Source organism: Zosterops lateralis (genome assembly GCF_965231275.1).
Source record: "Zosterops lateralis genome assembly, chromosome: 7".
Classification (NCBI taxonomy): Eukaryota; Metazoa; Chordata; class Aves; order Passeriformes; family Zosteropidae; genus Zosterops; species Zosterops lateralis.
Window position 1 is genome coordinate 15422704 of NC_139767.1, and position 22428 is coordinate 15445131.

Sequence of the window (22428 nt, forward strand, 5' to 3'; positions counted from 1 at the left end):
ATTCATCTCTGTAAAAGCGAAGTGTCTTCTCATTGTGCACATTGCAGTTTTCAACATTTTTTTCTTCTTTGGCTCCTTGTCTGTGTACTTATGTTCTATTAATCTCTAATAGCTGATTAAAACATTCTTTCTGAAGCTTTAGAGAGGCAAATTGCACTTTTGACACCTAGAAAATATCAAAGCTAATTTACTAATTTAAAGCATATAGAGGATATTAGGTTAGCACTGACAGTAGTTCAGGTTTAGAGCAAGAGCTAAATTCTGTTCAGGAACTTTCGTTTCTGCCACAACTTAATCAAAAATTCAAATACTTGTTTATATTGTGAAAAATTCAGACAGGATTTTAGCAGCTAGCCCAATGAACAGTCAATAATCAGTGTAAGAAAGTAGTAGTTTTTAAATCAGAAAGCTAGAGAATTAATTGGTTTGGGAGTAATGCTTTAAGTTACAACAAGGTTTATTAATGAGGTAGAAGTTTTCATTTTTCAAAGTTTTTCTAATAAGATGTAGAAAATTTCCATTTTGACCAAATCTCTTTGGTGAGTGTTTATTTTTTGTCAGAAGATTATTTTTTCATATGGCTAAAATATTTTTATCTTAAAAAACATCTCCCTACTACAAGTTTGAGGGCTATCCTTTGCCCACTCTCCTTCCTGAAGGACCTTAGTTTAAAAAAATGTGAAATAAGTATTCCCAATGTAGTCAAATCTATTTTGACAGGCTATTTGGGTCTTTTCAGAATTTGTATGTCTGAATGAGAACCAGCTGCCTTGTTTGCTTTAGTTCCTGTACCAAAATTAGTTTTCTTTAATGAACTCATAGAGATGAATGTTAAAAATTACCTAAAGTGTGAAGTGTGCCAAAAGAAGGAAGAACAAAGGCTTTTTTTTTCTTCTTTCTTGGACATAGAATCCTCTGAGGTTTGGGCTGGTTCCTGGCATTACTTAAAGAAACTGCTAGCCAATTCCATTTACAGCAGCCATGTACCATTTGGAGTACAGGACAATAGTGTGTGTTTGGATGTTGCTGAAAGGTTTTCCTCTGCAATAATAGACGGTTTGTTTGGAGCTACTCTGAATCCTTTAGTTTCAGTATCTGCAGGGAAATGGAGCTGGAATAGAAGTCTCTCTCTAGTTAGCTCTTTCCACATATTCTTGTGCCCTACAAGAGTATGTGAATGATTTGATGGGTTATGGAAATTTTCTTTCCTTTTTTCCTTTTGTTTCTGGCTCTATATTGTCCATATGCCTGCTTCCATAGAGAGGTTGTTCTTGGGGTTTTTTTTCCGCAGGAGTTATGCCAGGCTTAGCATGTCATTCATCAAAGCAAGCTGTGCTGCCAACTTTTGGTTTAGGCTTATATGAATAAGGCTCATTCAGGAGCCTTTTTAGTGCAGAAATGAAAGCAAGAATTTAGTTTTCCACCTAGCAGTGGATCTGTGTTTTTCTGTATGACCTGATGTGGCTGATGAACTAGATTTGTCTCCTGCATGAATGACTTGGACTTTTAAGCATACTAAGTTTTGAATTTTTGACTAGTCATGGAAAGAGTATGGTTGTTCCAACTTTGCTGAGCATATTTGCACAGTAAATGCAGAGAGTTAACTTTTATGACACAAACTCACCTCTGGGACTGAAAGTATTGCCAGAGAGTGGTAAAAATACTGAGTGCTTTGCAGTATGATAGCTTGCTACTGTATTTACTAGAAATAGGTCGTGTAATACATGACTTAATCACAAAGCATAGGCTCTCAGCAGGAAAGCAGATATCCAGGGAACACATTTCTTTTTCCCACTGTAAATAGACAAGGTGGTAGAGATGATGCTCTTCCAGGATTGTGCATGAGGTATATATGCGCTGCATGTCAGGATTACCTGTCTGGTTTAGGCCCAAATTAATTGCAGACAGCCATATTTCATTAAACATTTAGCAGTAAAATCTGAATCACAGAAAGATTTGCTCAGTATCTCTAGGCACACTTCTCAGATACTTAAAGGAAAATATGAGCATTACCTACAAGTGACCTATTTTATTGTTGCAGGTTATTTTAGTATCTGCTAACAAGCTGACGCGATATATAGAACCATGCCAACTAACAGAAGATTTTGGAGGAACTCTCACCTATGATCACATGGATTGGTTGAATAAGAGACTGGTTAGTTATCTGTATTTTGGGATTTGGGGTTTTTACATGTCTCTTTCTTGAGCCCTGACATTTTTATTTGTGTAAGAACTATGAAGCATGCAAGAAATGGTCACATGCAGTTCATTTACATGAATAGTCTTGTGATAAGTAGCACTGCCTTTACTCAAGGGATGATAAAGTTAATGTCATCAATTTGTTGAACAGCCAGTTCCTTAATGAAGCTCTTTTAGTAACACTAACTCTAGAAGAGCCTAAGTCTATGGTATAGTTGCTCTAAAGGGAAATTGGCTGCTGTAGAAGACGTTCAAAAGAAGGAGAAAATACTTGAACTCTGCAGATCCTCCTGGGTTATCTCTTAGGTCACAGTTGCTGTGGTTTTGAGCTGTCCTACACCGAAACCTCTGTCAGTGCAGTTTCCCCAGTAGACCAAGAAGCAGTAAATGTGTAGGAGCAACTACATCCTTTAATTATTAATCAGCACAAATTGTTTAAGCAAGTGTTGCTGTGCATAGCTCTCCAGAATGTTCTTAATCTTTTCTTCATTGATACTTGCTTCTCAGCTATTTAAATAGAATTTTCAAAACAATATGTAATCTTCATTCACACAGCGTGTTCCTTTCCTGTGTAATCTGTACTTAAAATGTGTGTCTCCACCTAGGATCTCCAGGTGGGATCTCCAGGTGTGTTGCAACTGCACCTCCTTTCCCCTGAAATTTTAAATAGTCCTAGATAAGGGAAGTTAATTGGCAAGCTATTGATTAATAATAAAAGACCTGAAAGTTACTGTGCATGTCATGTAAGGCACGCAATCGTGCTCCGATCTGTTAAAAATCAAAACCAACCCTCAGAAATCAGGTACAGAGGAATTGTCTGAACAGTACACAGTGTCTTGACTGTACAGGTGGTATCTGAGATCAGAAGCCCCTGAGCTCAATGAAATTGATGAGGATATTTTAGTCTATATACTCTTTATATATATATATATATATATATATATTTAGTTTTTCATTCCAATATGTTTTATTTTAATAGTGATTAGAAGTTGAAATCTTAAAAAAAATATTTTAATCCTTCCAAGTAAGCTGTCCAGTAGTTATGTAACATGCCTTGATTCTCTAGCATTATTAAAGGATTAAATGAAGATGTAGAATAAATATGTCCATAAGATCTTACAGGTTTTGCAGATAGCTCAATTATATTCACTGTAATATTTACTATCTCCCTGAGGAATTTTAGTGCTCTTAAGTGTTCCCTGAAGAAAACATTGTCTTCTATTATTTCCTCCCTACCGTCTGAACACTGGGAAATAATTACACTGTGTAGAGACTAAAGTATACTAATGGAACTACTGGATAAATTTGCACTGATGTCTTCAATACAGCTACTTAAAATTTTTATTTCTTAAATGAAAACCTTCCTCTTATTTAGGTATTTGAAAAGTTCACGAAAGAATCAACATCTTTGCTGGATGAGCTTGCTCTCATTAACAATGGAAGTGATAAAGGAACTCAACAAGAGAGAGAGAGGTATGCGATTCACTTTTTGAAGTCAATGCTTTTGGATTATAAAATTTCATTGGAATTCCAGAAAAATACTGAAAAGATAATACACCTTAAATACCCTGAAATATGTAAAGAAATTCTAAACCTTTATAATGTAGGCTACAAAATACATGAGCGTGTGTGCAGATGGATGCTCATTCAGCTGATTACATGCACCTCGACTTGTTTTGACTCAATGGGTTGAAAAAGTGAGGACTTTACTAAGTGAGAAAAAAACTTAGTCTTTTAAGACCATTAGGTAATTCTAGCTACTGTAATACAAATTTTAATAATATGTTTGTTATTTTTTTCAAAGATCAATAGATTTGAACTTCCTTCCATCAGTTGATCCTGAGACGGTATTGCAGACAGGTATAGTAAGTCAAAAAATTAGAATGTTGGTCAGTAAAGTGACTTAATTCATTTTAGGCCCCAAGTGAAAACACGGGGGGCACAGTTGTTATCTTAGCTGTCTTCACAATGTAACAAGCTTATTGACTACTGCAATCTTTGGGTTAAAAAAGTGTTGCTAAGAAATGGAAGAACTCCAAACATGTCTTCTTAAGTACGTAATTTTATAATCCCACTAACATCTTTACAATATTACCATAACGATCATGTTTAATTTTGGGAATGCTTTGTTTCTAGCTGATGTCAATGTATTTGCCTTATAGAATTAATTAATCTCAGTAGCCAGCAAATGGTTACAATACAGAAAGCTATTTCCTGTACAGTTCTGGCAATTTGCATCAGTCTAGTTCTGAGCTGATTGTCTGTCAGAAAAGTGAACCATACTTTGCTTCTTGGACTCTCTATTCAGCATTAAATGATTTGGGATTCTTTAATGTATTGAGTTTAGGGTGAATTTCCTATTGGCAATAAAGTATAATACTCTATTGATTTGGACTGGATTTTTTTTTTTTAATTAGTGCCTTTATGGAATGAGAAGTAATGCATAGTGTTAGGTGGTGATCAGAGTCTGAGTGCTTAGAATTTTTACCTTATAACCTCCTCTAAACTAATGTATGGATCACATATAATACTTGTCACAGTGGTTTTATGTGCTCTCTGTGTAAAACTTTAGCTTATCTAGATGTGGGATAATACTGATTCAAGTTTAAATGTAAAACAATAATTTCTTACTCTGGTCTTTGAAGTTTTTAAAACATGAAGTGTCTGTAGACAGTGTCACTAGATTTTAGCCTAATTGTGTGTCCTTGTCTAATAGTAAGATTTTTTCAACAAAACAACAGTTTTGTGTAAGCAGATGGCTCCTTAGCCCATTAGTTTATATACATTCTCTGTTTTTTAAATTCTGGTAAGGAATTTTTTAGTGCTATGAATTTTCATAACTTCCATGGGACTGACTGATCCTTATGACTCCTTTCCAACTCAGCATATTCTGTGATTAAATATTGGGAGTTTTAAGAGGCAGCCTTTCCCTTTTAGACTCGCTGTATTAAAAGGCTGAGAAAAAGAAAAATGAAACTCTCCCCAGTTAGATTTTTATCTCCTAAGGATAGATGGGAACAGAGGGTTTAGATAAATGTCTTCTGTCTTCCATAACTATAGGTACTGTTCTTTTCACAAGCTCCAAATCCATATATCTAGTTGATAGAATTTGAGAAGAACTTAGTTCGAAAAGCTGTTTTTACCTGGAAAAATGGTGATCCTGTGCTGCTGAAACAATACAATAAAATTTCAAAATTACCCCAGTAGAACAAAATTCTACGTAAAAGTCTACGTCTGTTTGCTCTGCAGCTATCTGTGCCCATCTGTGGAGTGTTATAAAAGATGAAATCCAAGATATTTGTGCTGTAGTACAGCAAAATGTATTTGAATTCTTAAGACATTCTCATTTCAGAGTAATATATGCTGAGTAATTGGAAGTTGTTTGCTGCAATTTTCAAAGCCCTTGGCAATTTGAATGTCTCAATAATAGCAGTTGAACTTAGTCTCTTGTTTCTGCATTTTCTTTGAGGTATTACTATTCCTCAAGTAGTAGGTTTTTTCTTTTATTGAACTGTTGTGTTACCATTTTAAGACCTGCAGAACAAAAGATCTCCAGCTGGCACATTTTCACGTTGACACCAACATCTCTTTAGTGGCCAAATTTAAATGTTTCACTAAGGTTTTGAGGAACAAATCGGTGGTCTAGGTTAACTTGTAGTGTGGTGTTTACATACTGAGAACTTTAACACAATAATAGCATTCTTCAGACAGTTTAAGCAAAAGATTAAATAGCCAAAATATGCTGGTTTTGTGTATATGAAAATCACTGCACTCTAGAGAGTCTGTACCCTGATATGATGCTTTAAAGTACAAAGAAAAAGGCAAGACAGATGAGAACAGAGTATCAAAAAAATAGTTATTATTCAGCTTCACAGTCTCAATGAAAGAGTTGTACTTGCTATAAAAATCCTGAAAGACAGCAGAGAATTTATATAGTCAGACTTTCAGTGCCTCCAAAGCATTCATTCAATATTGGAACATGAATTGTTTAAGAGAAATACTTTGGATGCTACTCACCATTTTGAAGTAAGTCAGAATACTTCAGAGATGTTTCAGACTCAGGATTGTGCTTTTCAGTTTTCCTTACATTAATCAATGCTACTGTCAATTTGAATGTTAGTCCCAGTATCTCTTTTATATATGTGAAATATACCACATTTGTTGTTTTATGACTGATCCAGCCCCACAGACTGTGACCAAAGCTCTGCATTAAATAGTATCATTAATTGTGCCCAGTGTATGAAAGATCACTAGCTGCCGAAATGTGCTGTTGATGGTTTAAAAGCAGGCAGCCTTGCTACTAATTTTTGTGGTTTTATTCTTCAACTCTAGATTAACCACCTCATTCTATGTGTTCTTAAAGGTCACGAGTTACTCTCAGAGTTACAGCAGCGCCGGTTCAACGGATCCGACGGAGGCGTCTCCTGGTCTCCGATGGACGATGAGCTGCTGGCTCAGCCGCAGGTGATGAAGCTGTTGGACTCCCTCAGGGAGCAGTACACCCGCTACCAGGAGGTCTGTAGGCAGCGCAGCAAGCGCACACAGCTCGAGGAGATTCAGCAGAAGGTAATGCAGGTAAGCCTGGAGCTGTTCTTGGATGTGGTGAGATGGAGTTGTGAGCTCAAGTCCCAGACTGCGTCACTCTTGTCACTTCACAAATGTCTAGTGAAGTGTGCTAGTTTCACTCAGTTCAGCTTTATGTTGTGGTTGCCACAGTGACTTGCCAAAGGCTATTCCGATATGTGGAGGTTGTTATAAATGTGCTCTCCAGCCTTGTGGCTGCCCCTTTGCTGCTCACTGTGGCAGTGCATGGCTGCATAGTTGGAGGTGCAAATGCCTGCCCTGCTGGCAAAAGCTGAACACCATTGAGTGTCAGCTTTGCTTGAGAGTTGAAAACCTTCCCCTGCCCATGTAATTTAAAGTTCTTGTTACTGGAGACAAGCCATTATTTATTCCTTTATTTGTCTAATGCTTGGTGGTTTGACCTAAGCTGAAGTGTTTAATCTGTCTGTATTTCAGGAGTACCCTGACAAGAATGAATATAAACTTCCTAATCAATTGCATGTTAAAAGTCATGATGAACTGGTTTGGTCCTTTGGAAACAGCCATGTAATTAGCACTTTCAACATTTTCTCAGCAGAGTCTCAGTAGAGAAAATCAAGGAAATGGAATTAATTTATTCTTCTTGCGTTTATCACTTGAAAGCAGATATGTATGTTTTTAAGATTCTGTATAGTTTGAATATGCAGAAAATGGAATAGATAATTGCTTTTAACCTTTAAACATTGGCATTTCTAATGCATAAGGAGTGCAAGTTGAGTACTTGCATTTACAGCATTGTAGATATGGGCAAAAGTAAAAACTAATCAATTTTCTGATGTCTAACAGTGAAAATAGAAATCTAGAAAAGGAGGTAATTTTAATTTCTATAGTAACTTGATCACTGTAAAAAAATCTAAGAAGCAGATGTCATTTGTTGATATATTGAGCTGGAAGTATTAAAAATATGAGAGATTAATATAATGCTGTATAGAGCATATCAGCACAGCTGTGGGTAAAATCAGGTGAGGTTATTTTCCTGTGTTTAAGTTTTAGTGGTTGAACAAGATCTGATTTTTATCCTATTTTGGCAAACTGACATTGTTAATGCATTTAAATAGAATTGTTTCCCATCACTTAGCCTCATTTTGCAGTATTTGTAGTAGAAATAGTTACTTGTTTGCTCTGTGTACACTACAGATGTTACCTGGCAAGTGAACTGAGTTTCAGTACACAGGAAGAATGTGTTCTGCTCTTTTGCCAAACTAATCTGTTTTTTCAAAGTGCCTTTAAAAGCTTTCTAAATGGCCTACAAATATTTGAGAAAAAGTTACTAAATCGAGGAAATAATTTTGTTTCCTTTGGATTAACAGCAAAAAATTAGACTAATAGATTTAAAGGCTAAAAGTAAGAAGTTATGATGTACAGAAGGAAGCCAATAGAGGCAAAATGTGGAATTTATTTTGACAAAATAAACAGAAGTTGCCATATAACAGTACTTGCAGCACTTTAATTAGAATGGGTGTTTTTCCCTTGTGTTGCTGTTTTTTTCTTTTGTGTTTTGATCTTCTGCTAGTTTCTTTACAATTTCATTCCTGTTTCATTATTTATGTACCATCTTATATTGCTAACCACTCCTGGCTTGCTTCTGTGTTTCAATTTCACTATTTGCTGCTTCTCCTTACTGTGACGTGCTTAGTTCTTACTCCTATCTCAAAGCCCTCTTATCCAAAATCAATTCTCTCCCTTATGCCTTCAATATACTACCCTCTCTTTGGAATTACCTCTCTTGCTTCTGTTCCATGTTTTTGTTTTCCTCTCCTTTGTCTTTCGTTTTGTAATGTAAAGGCCGCAATGATTGTCAGATGTATTGTAATAAGCAGTTTTTCTAAATGCTGCTTATTATTTTAACTCTGTAGGTTAAGATAAACTCTGGTTTTGCCCCTCCTTAGGCAGAGGTGTTAATTACTATTTTCCTAATCTTAAGTCACAAAAATACATGTGATGTCTTGCAGTAGTTTTGTCATTAATAATTTTAAGTTTATTTTCTGAAAACTACATCACATTTTTCTGCGTGTCCCCTAGTAACTCCTCCCTCCTCAGTTTAAGCTTCTGTCACAAGAACAGCTATGTGCTGGCCTAAGCAGTTGCAGAGTCAATGCAGTCGTTGCTGGAAACTTGTAATGGGGAGGTGGTCTTGGGTCTTGGCAGAGAGGGGAACTGCTGAGCAGTAGCCTTGTCCACTGTTTCAGACTTGCATGAGAACTGTTATTTCCGTGTGTAAGGACATTTCCAGGCCACGCTGACCTTAGAGGGGGACATCTGCTGTGTCCCTTCACTTCTAGGTCAGTTCCATATTTAACCTGTAACAGCTGTGCAGAGGTGCTGAGCACAACAGGAAGTTTCTCTTTAAACAAAAAGAACCTGCAACTGTAGAGTCTTAATTTGTCCTAGAAATGATAAAAACAAGGAAGACTCAGAATGCATTTGGAGCAATGAATACATGCTCTGAAACAGTGTTGCAGCATGGGGCAAAAAAAGGGCAGCATAGGCAGTGACTGAAAGATGGAGTGAATTGAGTAGCCTTGTGTAACCATGATTGTTCTTGTTTACTGTTGCAATGCAGTCTAGCAGCACTTGGAAAATGCTCCAATTAGTCCCTGTTTCGTTTGTCTTCGAGGTTATGGGGCTACATTGTGTATTGTGTTATGTTTCCTGAAAATCTGTGTGAAGCTGCTTTGTGATCAATGTTTAAACAAGACTCACATTAAAGCCAGGAAGCTGGCTTCCTATGCCTTTTTATTAAGGTCCAGAATCTGGAGGTATTCCTGCATTTTTTTACTTCAGGACTCCAGTAGTAAGTGACTTCTGTACTTGGTTTCATTGCAGCTATCTCTGTTTCCCAGATATTTAAAAATCTATCAGGAAATTTTTCCATAGATATCATCTGATAATTCAAATTTGTGCAAGGAAGGCAAAACTTGAGACATTCTGCTTTGCTTTGACTAATATTTGCATCAGAAAACAGTTTCAAAATAATATCTAATACTATAGTCCAAAGTTGTGTTGCTGTGATTGTGCAAAGGCAAATTCCATGAGATGTGGCCACAAACTCTCAGTAACAGATTTCTGTTGTTTGAATTGAGCAAGTTGGTGTGTAAGTTTAATTCTGAAACAAGTGTGTATCCTGTACTTGAGGGTTGGTTTATTCAGCAAAAAAGGAGAAAGCTCTCAGGTGTGAGGTTGAGTACAACTGTGCATTGTAATCATTTGGGTAAAAGAAAATTGTGGTTTAAACACAAGAGATCCATTATCATTGTGTTTTGAGCTCTTTTGTTGACAAGAGATATGAAATGACAGTTGTTGGTATGAAAAATCTTGTCGTAGCTGCCACCTGTTTTTGTGGAGCTAACAGGCTAAGGTTAATGGAAAGTAGTTTCTGCTTAAAACTTTGAAGGATGTGAATGGGTTGAATAACAAGATTTTTACAGCTGAACAATATTTGTTTTTTCATAAACATACGTCTATTTTTATTTCTGCTTGTGTTACAAAATTCTGTTGATACCAGTTTTTGTATGATTGATTTGCTACTTTGTTTTTATCATCTTTATCATATTGACAGGTAGTCAATTGGCTTGAAGGACCTGGATCGGAACAGCTAAGAACCCAGTGGGGAATAGGAGATTCCATTAGAGCTTCACAAGCTTTGCAACAGAAACATGAAGAGATTGAGAGTCAGCACAGTGTGAGATTTCCCATACCCTTTTCAACTATCAAAATAATTATAAATACATGTAATTATGAGCAATGTGTTTTGGTTATGAGTGTCTTGGAATTTTGCATAGTGCATGATGAGTTACAGAGGAAATTACCTGAGCATTTACAGAACTAATATGGTCAATATTATTGCATATTACTTTTTTTCCCATTGTAGAAAATTATGGCTTTCTAGCTGTGATTTCTCTTGGGTTTAGTATGTTACAGCAGTTCTTAAATTTTCATGTAGAGTAGAAGGAATAGATTTACTTCCTTCTCTCTGCCAAAATGTCTGAGAAATCCTGCACTTCTCAGGCGAATAACTTAATGTTTTTGTCTCTGTTAGACTGCACTTACCAGCAGCTGAAACTGGCTTAAGGCCTTCAGTGATGAAGACTTTAGATATACTTTATGTTCATAATGAAATCATGAGGATGCTATTTTGTAACTACACTAACTTGATGCCTTTGCTTCTAATTTTTAATACTTCCTAAGCTTCAGTAGAATTTTGTCTTTTCATCAGATGATTAACTGTAATTAGGTTATGAATATTCAGTATTCCTAAAGGGAACTTTGCTCACAGTGCTGTTCACCTTTTCTGACTTTCCTTGATGTAGACACTGACAATTCTGTCCACTTTTCCAAAGTTCTTTTTGCAGTCATGTCAACAAAAATAGTCACTGGATTATAGTTTTTCAGACTTAAATTAAGGGGAAAAAAAAACCCCCAAACGTTTAGTCTGAGAAACACAGCACCCTAGACAACACTAGTTCTATTGAGTCCACCTTCAGTGAGTGTGATTTCCTTGCTGGATGCAGCAGTGTGGGTGTCCATGTTTGATTAAGTAAATCCCATCTCCTCTGTCTTGTCATTGCTTCAAGCTCTTCAAGCAGTGTGGAAACCAGTACCTTCTGAAGTGTAAAATGTCATGCAGTTGAAATCCTAATTGGAAAGGAAAAAACAAAACAAACAAACACAAACATCCTAGACTGCCTACTTCATTGACAAAAATAAATTTGAGTGTCTTTTAGTTATAGCAGTATTTCAATCTGAAAAGAGAAAACAGGACTGAACACACTTTGATATCTGTAACAGAGAACTGTGCTTTAGCTGGGGCTAAATGCAGTCCTTGAAATCACTGAAATCCCACTGAAGTTGGCAGGCTGCCCTACAGTGTGCTGAAGCAGTGGCAGCATGGAACACAACTTGGTTTTCAGGTGCTGGCAGGAGTTTGCAGAAATAACAGTCAGAAAAAAACCCCTTTATTTTATATCAAAAGAAGTAATTGGAAGACCACTACCTTAAATTTAGATGCCTGTTTAGAGATTAAAACCATTTTTTGTCAACAGCACCAGAAAAATGTGCTTTGGCTTTTCCTTTAGGTTTTTACTGTATGCTTCCTCTTTCATTGTTTTCCTGTTTTTACTCTCCTAATAACTGAATTGACAGTTTGTATGCTTGCTTTCTTTCATCACCTGTTTAATGTTAATTATAGTATTTTGAAGAGACTTGCAGAAATGTTTGATTTGAAGATACTTTTTTACTTCAATTTACTCTGTAGTGAAAAAAAAATTTCCATAGGGTGCATTTTTGTTTGATTTTTTTGCGGGGAGACAGTGGTTGGATTTTTGCTGGGGTGGGTGTGTGTGTGTGTTAATTTTCTGATAGTTTTATGCATGAGCAATACACTAGAACTGTTGTTTTTGAGCAGATCTTTGCTCCATAGGTTTGAGCTGTCACATACAACTGTGCCTAAGTTCTCCCATGAAACAGATGAAACATACTTTTTATATCTGGTTTACTGGTATCTTAATTTTACTGATAGCTTGATCAAAATCAATTACTGCAATTCTTACTTACTTTAATGCTAAAAATAAAAACTGAAAAAACCCCCACCCAAAATCCCTAAACATGTTAATCTAAACTTTTTTGACTTCTCATATTATAGTTTATATGTTACATTTAGCTGGATTTGTATGTTCAGTGTCAAAGAGCTATGTTCTGTGAACTGATTGTGCTGAATGTGTGTATTTATAGTACATGTGTCACAATGGAAGATGCTTTCACATTATGTCATCAAAGTTGCCCCTTTTGGGACATATGAGAGATTTATTCTGCTCCTGAATTTATGAACGATTGCTAATTTAACTTTTTCATTACTTTCTCTTTATTCCCCTCCTTGCTCTTTTCATACTCTCTTTTTTTCTGTGAGCAGATGGTAGAAGCAGCTTTGGGAAAAAAGAAAAAAAAACCAGAATATGGTTATTTATACTCTGTTTTGCATGATTTGTAACTAAATGATGCAAAAGCTGAAGACATAATTTACAAAATTCTAAACATCCCAATAGGAGCGAGACAAGAATACAAATTAAATCAAATATTGTAGACCAATAGATGGTGCTGTTCCATAGAAATGCATAGGACTCTTCAAGGTCAAAATTAGAGCTGTTGAGCAAACACATTTTGCTTTACAGGCATCTCAGTCATGCAAGATGTGAATGTGATCTGGATGTATCAAACTGTTTTTAAATCTCTCCAAATTGTTAAATATTTGAACTATCTTCCTCTGCAAATACACGAACAAGATAACCGCAACTAAATCTTATGTATGTATTCACTAATCAAGCCATGTGAAAAACAAATCTGCACTTTTTGAATTAAGTAGTATAAAGCTTTCCTTAAATAAGAAAAAAAGCATAATTTTGAAATTTCTGTGCATAGGCTCTCTTTGGTTCAGAAGACAGAGAGATTAGTTCCACTTTGTCAACAGCAGTATTTTTTCTAAACATTTTAAGGAAATTATTGCTAGTTTCAATCATGTCACTGAAAGTAACATCTGGATAGTCCTGTGAACAGCTTTTTATAATAGCTGATCCCTTGGCAAAAGTCATCTTTTATTTCAGTAGACCAGTACAGACATTTAAGCATTAGAAATTTGTTTTAAGATGATGGAATTCCTCTTTTGGTGGAAGTTTGTGCTGGGAACAGAAGCCATGTGTTGAACTCTTCCCGTCTTTCTGCAGTAATTTTTTTACGCGACAATGCATGTATTAGCATCTGCTAAACACTTTGAGAATTGATTTGAAATCAGGAATATTTTTTCCTTCTCTCTGAGATAGTACAATCTCTAATAACCTCCTTTTTCAATCTGATTATTTATTAGCCTACAGTTGGATGTGTACCATTTAAGAGAAATAAAACTGTATTTGGCATTTTTAATTCTTCATCTTCTTGTGTTTCTAGGAGTGGTTTGCTGTTTATGTTGAGCTTAATCAGCAGATAGCAGCTCTTCTAAATGCAGGGGATGAGGAGGACCTTGTGGAATTGAAAGCATTGCAGCAACAGCTGAGTGATGTGTGTTACAGGCAGGCCAGTCAGCTGGAATTCAGGCAGAACCTATTACAAGCAGCACTTGAATTCCACAGTGTTGCCCAGGATGTAAGTGTTTCTTTTTAATTTTTTTTAAGGCACTGTCAATACGTTACTGTCTTAGTACTGGAAATGTTGAAAACATTGGAAAAATATTCAGGGAAATGGGGGGAAATATAATATCACTTGGAAAATGCTGTAAGTCATCCGTTACTGTAATTGAAACACTGAGAAAATTGGCTCCCCCTTTTTTTAGGAGGGAAGTACTTTGCAATATGTCTTACATTTCAGTAGTATTTGAAATAAAATGGTGACTAGTTGAAAAGTTACTTTTTCACCCCTCTTTTTTTATTTAGAGGCATATGCATTAATTGAACTGGAATTTGTTGTAATTTTCATAGTGTATTTTTGTAAAATGGCATGTTCCTTTCCTATATTTTTCTTAAAAAACAATAGAATCTTGGCTTCTTGCTCTCCCACCATCTTGGGATGCATGCTCTTGGATTTCTACCAGGCAGATGAGTCATTTATCTTTCATCTTGACTTTCATTTCCTGTAGCTGCAAAGAGAAATTTGAAAATGACAAATTCCCAAGCACTTAGAAGATTGTAGACCCAACCATCTGAAGCTTAAACTTCTTTTTAAGTATCAGCATTTATGTTTTTACATTTTAGTTGTCTCAGCAATTGGATGGTTTACTGGGAATGTTATGTGTGGATGTAGCACCAGCAGATGGAGCATCAATTCAACAAACATTGAAACTACTGGAAGAGAAATTGAAAAGTGTTGGTAAGCAAGATATTTCTGCATTTCAGACACACACACATTCTAACGACGAGTGCATTACAGGGGGAAGAAACAGTAATCCCTTTTTTAAAATCATCAAAAAAGCAGGGGGAAAAAAGGTCTTATGACTTGTGATTCCTCACTGTGTAAGGTTTCACTGTGCTACTTTGGGGTGGCTTATGCCATCTGCTATGTAGTAGTTTTGTCTGGGGAAATGATCTGGAACTGTTTTCTTTTGCATGTTTTACATCTAATATGTATGTTTATTTGTTATATGCTATTATCATGCATTTCATCTGTAAACAAACTTATTTCCCCCATTAATCTTCTTTAGTGACTTGGGATTATAGTGCTTAGATGATCTTTTGGTCTCCAGAGCTGATGCCTTGATGATTAAGGTTTTATCCACTCAGTTTTAGAATGCTTGTACTGGGTGTTTTGCAGTAACTTTGAATGTGTATGTTAGTAAATGGCACTTTGAAGGTTGTTACACTGTCAAGCATATGGAATAAATTATTGCAGTTGGAATGGGTCTACAGTGATCAGCTTGTTCATTAAATTGTGGGAGAAAGAGCTGCAAAAAAAATAATTTATGCTAGAAGTAGGTATGATTGGAACATAACTGTTTGATGCATAAATGAAATATTCCTTCAGGAAGACAGAAGTAGAACTGCCAAATAAGAGATGTAACAGCACATCCCAAGAGTTGGCAAATTTCAGTGTAGAAAATTGTATCAGCCATATCAGATGTATTATAAAGTAGTAACTTCTGCCAGCAGTGGAAGAACACTTAGGCTACAACTGCTTAGCAGTGATAACTATTTTAGGAATTATGTAACTGTGTGGATGAAAGACGTTAATTAGCTATGTATATGCTGAAAAGCTAACACACTGTCAACTTCTATTCCTTTTCTTGTTATCTGCTAGTCATAAAATAGCAAAGCCTTAGTTCTTTGTTAATATAGACAAATGCTCACTCAAACTTGAGTTGGAAAAGGCAGTGGAGGACATAGTAATGTCCTTTTCATTTTCCAGGTTCCAGTCTTCATCCATGTATCACTCTATTGTATTTTCCCTCTCTCCACTGAGGAAAAAACCCACCAAAATTCTGAGTGATTATTGACCTTTTTTTTCCTTTCTCTTATTAGACTCGGGCTTGCAAGGCTTGCGTGAGAAAGGTCAAAGTCTTCTGGATCAGATATCTAACCAGGCATCGTGGGCCTATGGGAAAGATGTGACCATTGAAAACAAAGAAAATGTGGACCATATCCAAGGAGTGATGGAAGATATGCAGCTAAGAAAACAAAGGCAAGAACAACAATTCTAGCCTTTAAGATTTTTGTGTGTTAACAAGTCACTTTTTAGACAATTTAGTTTGTTTTAAAGAGCCCATTTTGTTTTATATTCAGTTAAGGGATGTATTACAACTGTAATTTATATTTATCATATACTTGAATGGGACAGAAGCTTCCCTGACTAATCTGTTGTAGCATATTCCTGAAAACAAGCACCTTTTATATTTTGATACTGGATGGAGTACTTGAATGCCTTCCTGAGCTTGTAAATGCTTAAAAAAATGCTCCTTTTATATGACACTATGAAAATATGCAAGCATTATATGTTAGCATTTTGAGATGGAAGTATAATATGACTACAGTAGTGGTGATGGATGTCAAATTATTAAACAGCCTTGTTTATCCTCTTTATCACAAGCTCTATCCTTTGAGTATGGTATTTTCATTCTTGAAGATAGGATGACAAATGAAATGGTGTTGAAGGGGACAGGATACAAAATGGAGGCACAGATTTTCATAAACGCCCAGGACATGGGGTTTACAAGTTTTGGAAAATTATGTAGAATGGGGGATGAAGTTGCAGTTGGGAAAAATTTTGTAGAGTTGAATTTATAAGAGGGATGGATTTTGCCATCGTCCTCTTTCTCCGAAATTGGATTATTTGTAATTAAACATGTAGTAGGCTTTCTGTAGTACTGTCTTTTTTTTCTATTCGACAGTGTGAAAGAATTAGATGCTGTTGCCAATATTACTGCTGGAACCCCTGAGACAATACAATACTGTGCACAGAAAGGGCCTGAAGTTTGAGGGCATTGGCTGAGCAAAAAGGTGCCTTTAGGCACCACAAGGTCTAGTGAAGATCAAATTGCCCATTTTACAGATTAATTCTACTATTCATAAACTGTTTTCTTAGGGAGCTTAGTGTAAGAAAATGTGTTTTGGTAGTGCTAAGGGAGAATATTGTTTTAAGTGTGCCCTCTGAATCCTATTTATTCAAGCAATACTTGTGTTTAGAGGGCCAGCTGCAGAAAGCTACAGAGGACGTGTCACTGTCCAATAAAATGACAGTTGGAATTCCACACTCAGAAAAGAGATGTACCTGGGAGAAGGAAAGACTTTATATACACATTAATGGACTCTGAATCAGCTATGAACTCAAAGATAAACATTGGAAAACTTGTTGAAATTGCTTTGGTGTTCAAACACACAGGAAAAGCAAGTAGAATGCTAAGAATTATTAGGAAACAAATAAGAAACTGAAAGAAGAATGTCATTGTGTCACTGTATAGATTGGTAGTCCATTTGTGTTTGTGTTGCACAATTCTGGTCCCTATTCTCGGAAGGGTTATAGAATTGTGGGATGTCAGAGGACTAAAACATCAATATTTCCAGACAAAGGTATGAAGCAGCTTTCAGATGGTGAATGATTAAACAAGGTTTTTTAGCCTGGATGAGAGACAAAAAAGTAAAAGGACTAAATATCTCTCAGTAGCATGTAATAATATTTTTTGCAACATTTAATTTTATTTTTTTTCCCAAGTTCTGTTGAATGTTTCTTGTTAGTTACATGTTGTAATGTTTATTTTTAGGGGCATTTTACTGCTTTATTTATGATTTTGGAATCTATAAAATGTTTTCCTGAATTGTTAGAGCAGTTGATGTCCTTTCTGTAAGCATTGCAGGACATGTAACAAAACACAGCGTGCTAACAAACTGTTCTTTGGAAGAGCGTGTGTTTGTAACCAGTTTGAAAAAGATCATGCACACAGTCTTCTACATCTGCTTATAAAGCCAACTGTTGTTGACATTAGTAATTCCATTTGCACTGAACAGAAGCATGAGTCTTGCTGTCTACTTAGTAGGCTCTGAAACTGAAGTGGAAAGCATTCTGCTAGATGTATTAGCTTAGGTCTCATTGTGGAAAGAGAAGGACTTTGAACACTTTTATTGGTATTCTGGAGAAAGAACTGCAAACAGTACTCAACTCAGGACAAGATAATTAGAGTCAGTTTTTATATTGATTAGATTTTGAAATGCTTTCTGACAAGTAAAGCGAAGGACACCATCCTATAAGGGTTGAGATATTACCATCCTTAGTCAGCTAAAAAGAAAAGTGGAAAAATGCATTATCTTTTAAACAACCTCATCATATTCATCAATAAACATTGCCCCCAACAAACAGTGCAATTTAGAATTATGCCAGGTCGAAGCCAACTCTCATCTGTATTTTAGTAGCATAAAGTCTGTTTTAGCTACTTAAGCCTCTGTGTTGCAGAGTACCAGTACCAGTGCAGCAAGGTAAAGAGCCTGGATGCTGCTGCAAGACCTTGTAGCTGTCTGGTGTTGCAGCCTCCAGCTTAGCCATATCAGGAATCTTGAGGATCATGATTTTGGTGACTTGGAGTGCTCAGTTCTATTTATTGCAAGTTTCTTATTGTTCTCTGCAGCATTAGATATTTTGACCAAGCTAAGCAGCTTTGATCACCTTTTCATGAATGCTTGTATCTTAATGTTTTTCACTTGAAAACATTGTCAATGTCAGAGTGTTTTCTATCTGCTGTGCATGTGTTGAAGACTGTGCCTGTGCTGCTCTTTAAGGTGTGAGGATATGGTGGATGTGCGGCGACTGAAGATGCTTCAGATGGTGCAGTTATTTAAATGTGAAGAGGATGCTGCTCAGGTGTGGAAATACCTCTTGAATTTCATCATCCTGTTCTTTGTAGTCCACTGGGTTGATTTATGGGGGCTGGTAGTTTTACAGTACTTTCAACTATTAGTTACATTTAGGGAATATGTACAGTGAAAATTAGGGATATAGCAATGTCTGAAAATAGTATATTTGGGAATTGCATGCACAATCTACCAGCTTGTGACAGCTCATTTAGCTTGTTTTCTGTATCAAAAGTAATGCTAGTACTGAAGTAATGTCACCCTTCTGGTTTAATTTCTTTTTAATGTATTAGTTTTTATTCTTTTGGCTTGTTTTTAAGGCAGTAGAATGGTTAAGTGAACTGTTGGATGCTCTGCTGAAGACACACATCCGACTGGGAGATGATGCACAAGAAACAAAGGTTTTACTGGAGAAACATCGAAAATTTGTTGATGTTGCACAGGTGAAATGTGTTATTTTTTTTGGCAGTATGGGGTTTGTGCAGTTTCACATGCTCTCCTAAACAGATCAGTATCTGTAGGGACAGTCATTGAACAGCTGACACTGGTCTTACTGGTTTGCCTCAGTGCCTGAGTGAAGAAATTGATTGCTGAAGTTGGCAATGGGCCTAATGAGATGTTGCAGTTCTGTCAAGAGCAGCAGTGCTGCAGGGCACTACCCTAGTTAACCTTCACATAGGCAATGCCAACAACCAAAGTTCACTGGCTTTTTTGAAAGACATGTCTCAAACAGTCTTTAGAATTCATTTTGACAAGCTGGGCCAAAGCACCTGGTCAGGTGCTTTGTCAGTCGTTTACTGCTTTTAAGAGTGTCTAATTTGGACTTGTTAATTAACAGATAAGCTGTTTTCTAATTTTACCTGTTGCATTGGAACTGATTTTCTCTTTTGATAAATAAGAGTTGATGATGACAGGAGAGTCATTTGCTGTTACAGTGATGTGCCTTGGGGCACCTGGATGCTGGCTGACTATAGACATGATGCCTGTGAAGTCAGGGAGACAGTCCTCTCAACAGTGGATATCAAGTATCCCTTGGAAGATCCAAACAGCTGTTCAGAATTTTTGGGAAGCTCTCTTCTTTAGCCAGTGTGAACGCTAGGCAGCAGCAAATATTGGAATTTTTTTTTAAGAGTGAAAGCACTGTCTGGTCATCACAGTTTTATTCTCACTTCACCAGCATTTCCTAGTAGTCAAGATTAGTTCAATGTACTTTGTGAACCTAAATTGTTGAGCTTCCATTAACTTGCCTGCTGTTGCTTTAAGACACTATTTCGCTCCCAGGTAAAGTGCAGAGTTTGTACATGCACTTACTCTCCCATCCCCTCCAATTTTTAGAGTACTTACGATTATGGGAGACAGTTACTGCAGGCAACAGTGGTCCTGTGCCAGTCCTTGCGATGCACTTCAAGGTCCTCAGGGGACACACTTCCCAGACTGAACAGAGTGTGGAAACAGTTTACAGTGACTTCTGAAGAAAGAGTACACCGGTTGGAAACAGCTGTTGCATTTCATTCAACTGCTGAAAAGGTGAGTGTTGTGTTTTATTAAGAAGAAAAATTTCTTACTGAATTCAGGCAAAAAAAATATAAGAAATACGAAGTTGTCAGTGTGTACATTTACCCTTTCTAAATACTAAAAAAACAGAAAAGGCAGAAAGAAGATTTTAAATATATTTTTCCAACCATTAACTTCAGTACTTACTGTAATCATTTTTCATATACTTGTATTGGTATAGGGCCTGCTTAACAAAAAGGAGAATAGCACTCTTCAAATGGGAACTCTGCTATTGATGATAAAGCATTTCTTTGTGTCTTTTAGTCTATAACTCTAAAAAGCCTCTTAAAACACTTCTTTGTGCAAGTTATGAAACAAAGCTATCAAGTTGTTTAAGTTCCTTGGAGAGTTAAAGGTGTATTGCCCATGCTGTGGAAAAAAGTAAGAAGTGGCAGAGTGAGAAGTATTGTGTCACAATTCCATCTGGAAAGATTTGTGTTCAGGTTTTTTTAGTCCTACCTGTTCTGTGCCAGATGTGACTTTTAGTTTTGAAACCTATTATAAGGGACTCTTCATTAACCATGGGGTTTCCACCTTACATTACTGTATGTTTAATGAGGTCAGTCACTATTTTTATGCATTTCACATTTGTTGCAGGAATATTGTCTAGGAAGATTACTTTTTATTCCCTCTCAGAAGTAACATAAAACATTCTCATACAAAACAGTGGTAGCCCTGAACTGTCTTCTTAATAGACTTTAATTAATATTTTCTTTTCTTGAATTATATGTCAGTTGATTTCATATAAATGTGGCAGCAAAAATGCCAAAAGAACATTCACTCTGCCAATTAATGGCACTTTAAAAACTGCATGTTATCCTGTGTGTACTTCATTATTCTGTATTTTCTTCCTTTTATTAAACAGATCTTGCAGGAATGTCCAGAGCAGCCTGATGCTTTTAATGATATGGATCAATTTGATGAAATTGAAGCCGTTGGGAAATCACTGTTGGACAGACTAACAGTGCCTGTAGTTTATCCTGATGGGTATGTAGAATGGTTTTTCTAATGCCTTTTGAATAATGCTTTTGGTAAAGTTTTAAAATAGTCTCATATGCCGGAGAATCCCAAAGACTTACTGCCAAAATAGAAAAGTGAGCACATTGTTTTATAAAGTTTGAAATAGGACCTGCCTGCTTTCTGTGAAAAGATGGGAAAGAATTTTTAATAAGTATTGATGCACCACCTTTTTAAAGTAGTGACTTTTTCACACAAAATAATTATTAGATTTATACAGACTTTGCATCAGTTCAGTATGCAGAAGTAACAGAAGAATGACCAGTCTCAGTCTCTTCTCCCTGAAAAAAGATACCAGATGAGAATTACAGGATTTCTATTTATTTATTTGCAATTCTATCTATCTAAGCCAGTATATTGAAGATTAATTTATATTTGATTTATTCAGTAAACAAAACAGTACTTCCCTCGAGAAGTATTCATACTAACTTTAAATTGGTAGTTCCCTTGAGCTACAAGAGCAAATTGAATTTGGAATCTCAGCCATAATAAAACTCAGTTCTCTGTGTTTAACCATGTCTATTATTATGCAGAGCTGGTAGTTAATTTCTATGTGAGTTACAGCCAAGCTGTGGAACAAGTCTCTGGTGCATAGGATGCCATACTATAATGAAGAAGGTCTGAAATAAGTATATTGAGTTAGAGGCTGAAACCTTATGAGAGAGCATCAGGCAACTGCAATTAAGGGTTATCTGAAGTCAATCTGCAAAATACAGTTGCAGGAAGCTGGTCATGAAAAATTGTCATCTTATTTCCAAAATGCTCTATGCCTTCTGCAATATAGATCCTTCAATATGGAGTGCTAATCATGAAGATGGTCCCAGGCCTGAATTAGTAGTGATTTTTACTGTTCTTTCAATAGTATGTTTGAAAATAGTGGGGGATTTTATAGCTGTGGGGGGAAAAAAAACAAACAAAAAACTGACCCAAAACCAGATCAAGAAGTGTTTGTTGAAGTATTTTTATATAACTTTTGTACAGCAGATTCTAGTGACCTGGTAAAAGTAGCAATTGTTCAGTCCTGAGCATTATTTCTGACCTCTCTGCATTCCAGCAGAGTTTTGCTTGTCCCCCTTCACAAAAATGGTATTGTAGTTGTACTGTATCTCAGGACCCCCTGCTCATCATGGCATTCTGGTTTTGGAGTGTTTAACAAATGGGTTTGCAAAGGCTTTGCTCATTATTAGAAATAGTTTGAGATTTGAGAACATCCAAAATATCATAAATGCTTGGGGGCTTTTTA

At 36.2% G+C, this 22428-nt stretch overlaps 1 protein-coding gene across 4 annotated transcripts in view; it reads left to right on the forward strand.

Annotated features, from left to right (window-relative positions):
• Window positions 1–22428, forward strand: part of SESTD1 (SEC14 and spectrin domain containing 1) — a 50213-nt gene that overhangs the window by 25999 nt on the left and 1786 nt on the right. For all 4 annotated transcript variants that reach the window (XM_083865101.1, XM_083865102.1, XM_083865103.1 and 1 more), the window contains 12 exons: window positions 2042–2155; window positions 3575–3672; window positions 4004–4059; window positions 6563–6774; window positions 10361–10483; window positions 13738–13932; window positions 14538–14652; window positions 15798–15957; window positions 18543–18624; window positions 18935–19057; window positions 19950–20141; window positions 21034–21155. In XM_083865101.1, coding sequence (XP_083721227.1) covers window positions 2042–2155; window positions 3575–3672; window positions 4004–4059; window positions 6563–6774; window positions 10361–10483; window positions 13738–13932; window positions 14538–14652; window positions 15798–15957; window positions 18543–18624; window positions 18935–19057; window positions 19950–20141; window positions 21034–21155 — 1592 coding nt within the window. The remainder of the gene's footprint in view (window positions 1–2041; window positions 2156–3574; window positions 3673–4003; window positions 4060–6562; window positions 6775–10360; window positions 10484–13737; window positions 13933–14537; window positions 14653–15797; window positions 15958–18542; window positions 18625–18934; window positions 19058–19949; window positions 20142–21033; window positions 21156–22428) is intronic.